Here is a 9,249-nt window from a genome sequence, read left to right as displayed (position 1 = left end):
CCACTTATTTTATGTCCCAGAACCTCTACTCAGGGACACATCTTTCCTTCTGAAATTTCACCTCACAACAAAAAAAAGTTCACTCGCCTACTTCGGACAGATGCTATTCTCAGAGACCAAACAGAAAGGAGTCACAGCAGGACTCAGTGACTGGGGACAGGGAGCTGAGATTTTATAGTTACTACGATTCCTCAGGGACAGTGTCACTCCCGGGAGCTCACGTACAAACCTTTCCTCTCCACAGCAGCCCCTGGGACTCATTCATCTGAAGCATGTCAATATGGCTCCACAGCCCGCACACATGCTAGCTTGGGTCTCTGTAGCACCTGCCCTGGGCTAGGTGGGCGCATGCACTTTTCAATCAATAGACTTCTAGTACTACTACACAAATTGCTCCCATTTAATGGAAGTTAGGAGGTATTTATTCTATTTCCTGTCATCTAGCATTCATTCTGCCACTGTGCCCATTCATTGAGTCTTCCAGTTACTGTATTTCTTATTTCTGTAATTTTCTGACTGAGCTTGTATGTTTATTTCCTTGTTATAAATTTTGCTTCAAGCATATTAGCAGCTGATCATTAAAGAATCTTCATGGGAGTCGGCGGTAACGCAGCCGGTTAAGCACCTGTGGCACAAAGAACAAGGACCGGCATAAGTTCAAGCCCCCGGCTACCCACAGGGGAGGGGGTCGCTTCACAGGCAAAGCAAGTCTGCAGGTGTCTCTCTTTCTCTGCCCCTCTGTCTTCCCCTCCTTTCTCTGCTTCTCTCTGTCCTATCTAACAATGACAACATCAACAACAATAATAACTACAACAATAGAAAACAACAAGGGCAACAAAAAAGGGAAAAATAAAAAAATAATAAAAGAATCTTCATGTAGGGGGTTGGGCAGCAGTGCAATGGGTTAAGTGCACATGGCACAAAGCGCAAGGACAAGAGTAAGGATCCCAGTTCGACCCCCCATCTGCAGGGGGGTCGCTTCATAGGAGGTGAAACAGGTCTGCAGGTGTCTATCTTTCTCTCCTCCTCTCTGTCTTCCCCTCCTCTCTCCATTTCTCTCTGTCTTATCCAACAACAAGGACATCAATAACAACAATAATAATAACCATAACGTTAAACAACAAGGTCAAAAAGGGGGGAAAAATGGCCTCCGGGAGCAGTGGATTCATGGTGCAGGCACCAAGCCCCAGCAATAACCCTGGAGGCAAAAAAAAAAAAAAAGAAAGAAAGAAAGAAAGAAAGAAAGAAAGAAAGAAAGAAAGAAAGAAAAGAAAATGTAAAATAAAAATAAATAAAAAGGATCTTCTGGGGCCGGGCAGTAGTGCAGCAGGTTGAGCACACATGGCACAAAGCGAAAGGATTGGCCTAAGGGTCCCGGTTTGAGCCCCCGGCTCCCCACCTGCAGGGGAGTCGCTTCACAGGTGGTGAAGCAGGTCTGCAGGTGTCTATCTTTCTCTCCCCCTCTCTGTCTTCCCCTCCTCTCTCAATTTTTCTCTTTCCTATTCAACAGCAACAACATCTATAACAACGACAACCACAACAAGGGCAACAAAATGAAAAAAAAAAAAAAGAATCTTCATATAATTGCCACATCAGAGAAGGCAGCCGTATATGGAATGTAAATTGGTGCAGTCATTATGCAAAGCAATATGGAGATTTCCAGCAATTAAAAATACGCATTCTGGGAAGCCGGTTGGTAGCATGCCAAGTTAAACGCACACAGTGAGTAGCGCAAAGACCTGCTCAAGGATCCAGGTTTGAGGCCCGGCTCCCCACCTGCAGGGGTGGGGGGGGGGAGTGCTTCACAAGCCAGTGAAGTAAGTCTGCAGCTGTCTGTCTTTCTCTCTTCCTCTCTGCCTCCGCCTCCCCTCTCAATTTCTCTCTGTCCTACCCAATAAAATGGGGGGGGGGGCGAATGGCCGCCAGAAGCAATGGCCTGACACAGAAGCCCACCTGGTGTCCCTTGCTGCAGCTTTGGGGCAGGCTGGGAGGAGCTGAGAACAGAAGCCAAGCAGCAGAGGAACCAGGAGATGGAGCCTCCTAACCTGAGAGAGGCTCTGGGGAGGGGATGATGCCCCACGCCTCCCTAATCCATCCCAGTCCCAGGAGGCACCAGGTAGGATCTATGCCAGTGGTTCTCAGCCCCACTAAGAATAAACATGCCCACTGCCCTTTAATTTCAGTCACATAGAAGGATACAATGTGTATGTAATCAAGTCACCACTTTTCTTTATTTCTGGCATTTTCCCTTTGATTTTGGCTTCAATTCTTTATTTGTTTATTTATTTATTATAGATAGAGACAGGAAGTCAGAGAGGAAAAGAGGCCACAGTACTGAAACTTCCCTCAGTGCAGTGAGGGGCTAGGCTCAAACCTGAGGCAGGACCACAGCGAAGCAGCACACTACGCAAGTGAGCTATTTCACTAGTCTATAACTCCAACTCTAAATGAAGCTCATTTTTAAGTCTTATTTTAGAGTTCAAATTTTTGTATACAGCATCTCAACAATGGAGCAGATGATGTAATTATAAATATTGTATTCACAAAGTAATATTCTTAACATCTAGAAATTATCATGTAACCATATGTTCGTTCACATGTCTGTAGTGTGTCAAATTTGTCAATTTTGATAATTGCTATATAACAAGAATTCCTTTGGCACAAAATATATTTTATACACCTATTAAACTTTATTTTAGATAGTATTTTTTCATGTAAATAATATATTTCAAAATTATTATTTTAGCTAACCAGAAGATTCTCAAATATTTATTTCCAAATGAGTGAGTATCAACAGTCATAAAAACAAATATGCATACACTATTTTGTGTTTTGTGTTATTTAAAATTTCTATTTGTGGTTTAATAATGGTTTACAAAAGTAGATAGTTACAGGGGTATGGTTCCATGGCACAAGCACAGCCAAAGCTCTATGCCCCGCTCCCAATAACCACCACGTGCTACCTTTATATCAGAAAGATTTGGGCATTATTAATGGCTAGACTGAATATATACCAACTGCTAAAATATGTTTTTATGAAATACTAGGATCATTTAGATAATTTTTAACTATATTTAAAATAATTAAATGAAAGTGTGTTAAATTGGGGGCCGGGTGGTGGCGCACCTGGTTGAGCGCACATGTTACAATGCACAGGGACTGAGTTTGAGTCCCTAGTCCCCACCTGCAGGAGGGAAGCTCTGCAGGTAGTGAAGCAGGCCTGCAGGTGTCTCTCTGTCTCTCTCCCTTTCTATCTCCCACTCCCCCTCTCAATTTCTGACTGTCTCTATCCAAGAAGTAAGTAAAGATAATTAAAAATATTTTTTAAAAAATTGAAAAAAATGTTACATTCCGGACCCTAGTCAGGGAATCCTGGGATTCCCACATAGATATGATGAGCCTAGATCTCTAACAGATACCACTCTCTACTATCACTGCAAGATCTTTTTTTTTTTCCAGAAATAAAAATTTATAGACATTTCTGCTAGATAAAAGTTTGTGATTTAAATTATAATTTGGGGGCCACGTGGTATACATGGTTAAGCGAACCCATTCCAGTACACAAGGACTCAGGTTCAAGCCCCTGGTCCCCACCTGCAGGGGAGAAGCCTCACAAGTAGCTAAATGATAATCTAGTGATACTGACACCTTTCTGTAATGGTTTGTTTGCCGATTTTACATTTTCATTTATTTTATTTTTATTGATGTTTAGTTGCCACATAATAAATATATAAGTCTCAGATATACAACATAGTGATTCAACATTTGGAGATATTTAGAAATGATCACCATAGCAAGTTCATTTAACATCTGTAAACTATAGACTTAGATTTTTTTTTTCTTATGATGTTTGACATCTTAAGATAACATTTTTCTTTTTTTAAATTCATTTAATAAACATTGACAAGACTGTAGGATAAGAGGGATACAATGCCATACAGTTCCCACCACCAGAGTTCTACATCCCATCCCCTCCATTGGAAGTTTCCTATTCTTTATCCCTCTGGGAGTATGGACCCAAGATCTTTATGGGGAGCAGAAGGTGGGAGGTCTGGCTTCTGTAATTGCTTCTCTGTTGGACATGGGCATTGGCAGGTCAATCCATACTCACAGCCTGTTTCTACTTCCCTAGTGGAGCAGGGTTCTGGGGAGGTGGGGTTCCAGGAAACTTTGATGAGGTTGCCTGCCCAGGAAGTCAGGTCAGTGTCATGGTAGCAACTGCAACTTGGTGGCTGAAAAGCATTAAGATATAAAGCAGAACAAACTGTTTAATAATCAGGGACCTAAAGGTAAGAATATAGCAGATGAGACTTGGGGGGGTCTCCATTTTGGAAAAAGCTAGGAAGCCTATTTTAGATGTATTCCAAGGGGCCCATGACTTTACTAATTTTTGCCTGAGCCTGATTATTAAACAGTTTGTTCTGCTTTATACCTTAATGCTTTTCAGCCTCCAAGTTGCAGTTGCTACACGACACCAACCTGAATTCCTGGGCAGTGTCCATGGCAATACTTAGCTGTTAAAACATTCTACAAGGGCAAAATGATTAGAGAAAAAGACAGTTATAACTTAATGACAGTACCATAGCTCCACCAGCCTCTCATTGTCAGGAGCAGGTTTATAGTTGAATAAATATAGGTGGGTTTTTTTTTTTCAACTGCAACAGAATTTAAGGACTGGAAGATAAGCTGGTAGAGCTAGAAGAAATTGGAATATGATAGAAGGAAAAGTTGGGGTCAGCAATGTACGTGAGTCACCGTATGAATATGCTCAAATTATCTAACAAATGTATTGAGGAAAAAATGGGGCCAAAATCACCTCCAAGGAGATAATGTCCAACAATGTCCTCAAATGAGTGAAAGGAAGAAGCTCATATATCCGTCTCCTCGCTGTATCATGCATGATGCTTGTTTGAGTATGACTTCTCAGAATAAAGTAAAACTGAAAATTCACTTCTTGTTGCTTCCTAGTCATTTCTGTCAAATATTGCTCCATATATTATTGGGTATATGGTGTATTTCAGCCAAACTATGAGCTCTTTTGGATATTTATTGGGTGGTAGGAAAAGTCATGACACAGTTTTACGTGGAAAAACGTTATGACTTTTCCAACAACCCAATAATTCCAGTTGACTAACAATCTGAATAAAATTATCATGACTATAACCAGAATAATATTGACCATTTAAAGTTACAGGAGATATACATACACACACACACACACACACACACATATATATATATATATGTCCTATAATTAATTATAACACATAGGTGCTTGTTTTATAGTAATTTGTACTGGGAAAATGTGTGAACATGCAAGAGACCTTGAAAACAATGGCAGAAGAAAGCTATGCTAGAGAAATGGGAAATAGACAGATGGTAGAGGCTTAGACTACATCAGGAAATAAAAGTATTGGAAACTGCCCAGGAAGATCTAGTTCTAGCACATATGATGCCAACAGTCAATCTGAACTTATAAATACACAAGTAACTGGGGTCAGGCTGTGGCGCACTTGATTAAGCACACACACTACAGTGTGCAAGCTCCCAGGTTCAAGTCCCTGGTCCCCTGGTCCCCACCTGCAGGGGGGAAGCTTCATGAGTGCTGAAGCAAGGCTGCAGGTGTCTCTCTGCCTCCCTCCATCCCTACCTCCCCTTCCCCTCAGTTTCTCTCTATCTCTATCCAATAATAAGTAAATAAAGTTTAAATATATATATATATACAAGAAACTAAAGGAAATAAACTGGGGGCTGGGTAGTGGCACACCTGGTTGAACGTACATGTTACAACATGCAAGGATCCGGGTTCAAGCCCCTGGTCCCACTGCTAGGGGAAAGCTTTGCATGTGGGGAAGCAGGGTTGCAGGTGTCTCTCTGTCTCTAGACTTCTCTGTCTCCCCTTCCTTCTCGATTTCTGGTTGTTTCTATCAAATAAATCAATATAATTAAGAAAATTAAGGGAGCCGGGCAGTAGCGCAGCGGGTTAAGCACAGGTGGCCCAAAGCGCAGGGACCGGCGTAAGGATTCTGGTTCGAGCCCCCGGCTCCCCACCTGCAGGGGAGTCGCTTCACAGGTGGTGAAGCAGGTCTGCAGGTGTCTATCTTTCTCTCCCCTTCTCTGTCTTCCCCTCCTCTCTCCATTTCTCTCTGTCCTATCCAACAACAACAACATCAATAACTACAACAACAAAACAACAAGGGCAACAAAAGGGACTAAATAAATAAATATTTAAAAAATAAAATTTTAAAAATATATATACTGAGCCTGAGATCTCAGAGCCTCGGGTATGAAAATGTTAAAAAAGAAGAAGGAGGAGGAGGGGGAGGGGAGGAGGAGGAGAAGGAGGAGGAGAAAGAAAGAAAGAAAGAAAGAAAAGAAAAGAAAAGAAAAGAAAGAAACTTTTAATTCTCGAGTCTATAAATGAGTAAGCACATTAAGTGTCCCAAAGACTAACACCTAATTATTGCTTAGAAATTCTGGGAAAACCAAAAGCAAAAGTAGTCCCAGTGACATTGTTCTAGAAAAAAATAATACAACACTTGGAGTCCTTATACTGGTTCTTTGTGTGTGTAATCACCATCATGCTATTAAGCATCATCTCAGGCATAGAAAAATCATCCAGGGGGTCAGGTGGTGGCGCACGTGGTTGAGCACACATGTCACAATGTACAAGGACCCAAGATTGAGCCCCCAGTCCCCACCTGCAGGGAGAAATCTTTGTGATGAAGCAGGGCAGCAGGTGTCTCTCTATCTCTCTCCATCTCTATCTCCCCCTTCCCTCTTGATTTCTGGCTGTCTCTAGCCAATAAACAAAGATAATGATTTCAAAAAGAAAAAAAATTATTCAGAGAAGAACAAAGTTGTTTCCGTCACCATGTTCATTTCTGCTTTGCACAGAACAGATGAACGACCTGATCCCGGATCTGTTTAGTCTTAATGCCATAGATGATGGGATTCACCATAGGTGGAACTAGAATATAGACATCTGCCAGTAGGACCTTGATGTGGGGCGCAATGTGATGTCCAAACCGCTGAGTGAGGACTGAGAAGATGGCAGGTGCATAGAAAAGGAGGATGACACAGACGTGGGAGCCACAGGTGTTGAGAGCTTTGTGGCGAGCATCTCGGGACGGGATGCAGAAGACAGCACGGAGAATCAACACATAGGACACAAAGATTAGCACAATATCAATGACCAAGGTTGATACTAGAACAAAAATCCCATACCAGATGTTGACTCGTATGTCATCACAGGACACACGGGCCAAGACAATGTGCTTACAAGCAGTGTTGGGGAGAATGTTTCCTCTGCAGAAAGTCAGTCTTTTGAGAAGGAATATTATAGGGAAAAGTATTACATAGCTTCTCAGAAAAGTGACCACTCCGATTTTCCCAATGAGTGCGTGTGTGAGAATAGTGGTGTATCTCAGGGGGTAGCAGATGGCGACGTAGCGGTCAAAGGCCATCACCAGCAAAATCCCTGACTCGCAGACAAACGTTGACGTGATAAAGAATACCTGAGCAACACAGCGATCTAGGGAGATCTTCCTGGCGTTTGACCAGAAGATGGCCAAGGCCTGAGGGACCGTGCAGGTGGAGATGACAACGTCTGCCCCAGCCAGCATGCAGAGGAACAGGTACATGGGCTCGTGGAGGCTGCGTCTGCTGAGGATGATGCCGACGAGCAGGCTGTTCCCCAGCAGGGCGATGACGTAGGAGGTGAAGAAGGGGATGGAGACCCACCTGTGCAGGCCCTCCAGGCCGGGGATGCCCAGCAAGAGGAAGACAGTGTGGCTCACTCCGGTGTGGTTGACGGCGGCCATGCCTGTTGAGACCATCTACGAGTCCACCATTTATGTGCAGACAGAGGAAAGCATGGATTACTTTTGATTTTTGTTTTCTTTGATGTCATCAGCATTTTGGTCATGTACTCAATCCAATACAATTCAGAAGATGCCAGAAACTGCATTATACATAAAGATGAACAAAGCCTTGCTTGTTCTCGGAACAGTCCTTAAATTACAAGATAACTATTTCTAAACAAGATATATAATTAAAGAAATTAAGCTGAAAGCTTTGTTGCACAATGTAACATAAAGAAGAAAGCAGGCATCCAGTATTGCAAAGTTTTTTAAAATGTGTAGGGTTCTATGTCAACAGGTAGAGTCAGTGGTAAAGAAACTTTTCTTGTGGGAGTCAAGATAGAGTTCAAGAGCTCAAAGATTTGAGATTTGCTAACAAGAAATGAACTTGTATGTACGAGAATGATTGTCTGAGCCAGTCACTCTAAGAAATGCCTTGAGGTTAAGCACACATAGAGCAAAGCACAATGACCTGTGTAAGGATCCCTATTCTAACCCCCAGCTCCCCAACTGGGGAGGGGGGTCACTTCACAAGTGATGAGCAGGTCTGCAGGTGTCTCTTTCTCTCTCTGTCTCTGTCTTCCCCTCCTCTCTCGATTTCTGTCTGTCCTATCTAACAGCAGCAGCAGCAACAACAACTATAATAACAACATCAATGGAAAAAAGATTGCCTCCGGGAGCAGTGGCTTTGTAGTGCAGGCACCAAGCCCCAGTGATAACCCTGGAGGCAAAAAAGAGAAAAAAAGGAAGGAAGGAAGGAAGGAAGGAAGGAAGGAAGGAAGGAAGGAAGGAAGGGATGGAGGGAAGGGAAACCCTCCTTAAGTGTCTCATGAAAGCTTTCACAGTCTTCTTGGAGATGTCCTCAGCAACCCAGAGATGACCTCAATCTCCTTGCTTTACTCTGTAGAAAGAATGGCAAACCACCTCCACCCCCAGCCCCCATTCAAGGCCCCTCTCACCACCTGCAAAACACACCTGCCTTTGTTACTCACTCTCACAAGACTCCAACATCAATTCCTGTCTCCTGTCTGAATCACATAATTTTCCTGTTTTTTTTTTTTCAGAACCTAGCACAAAGGAAGAGTTCCCAAGTCTTCCAAATGTTTAACAAAGCACCCCAACAACAAACACTAGATGAGAGTGATGATCAGAGCAAGGGAGTCCTCCCTCCGCTCCTTTAAATACTGTGGAGTTTACAACAGTCAGGACAAGGGGGCCAATGTGGAACTTTATCTGTGAAAACCAGAACTGAAGAGCTCCTCCAGCCCTCTCCCTTCATGACAGCACTCTCCACTCTGCGAGAACATTCCATGACTGTGAGTCTACTCTAGAGGTGGACTGCTAGACTGCTCATGCGAGGGAAAAAAAAAAAATGAATAACAGAAAA

General features: G+C 42.9%; 1 protein-coding gene across 1 annotated transcript; it reads right to left on the bottom strand.

Annotated features, from left to right (window-relative positions):
- Nucleotides 1-6,851: 6,851 nt before the first annotated feature.
- On the bottom strand, nt 6,852-7,823 carry LOC103117484 (olfactory receptor 52B4-like). Its single transcript, XM_007527543.2, has one exon. The coding sequence runs from the start codon at nt 7,821-7,823 to the stop codon at nt 6,879-6,881; it is 945 nt and encodes a 314-aa protein (XP_007527605.1). The 3' UTR covers nt 6,852-6,878.
- Nucleotides 7,824-9,249: the final 1,426 nt, after the last annotated feature.

Source organism: Erinaceus europaeus, chromosome 17, assembly GCF_950295315.1.
Source record: "Erinaceus europaeus chromosome 17, mEriEur2.1, whole genome shotgun sequence".
NCBI classification, from domain to species: domain Eukaryota; kingdom Metazoa; phylum Chordata; class Mammalia; order Eulipotyphla; family Erinaceidae; genus Erinaceus; species Erinaceus europaeus.
Note: the sequence above shows the minus strand (reverse complement) of the source record. Positions and strands in the feature narration are given on the sequence as shown.

Coding starts and splice junctions, on each gene's coding strand:
- LOC103117484 (XM_007527543.2), bottom strand. CDS start 7,823: ATGGCCGCCGTCAACCACACCGGAGTGAGCCACACTGTCTTCCTCTTG.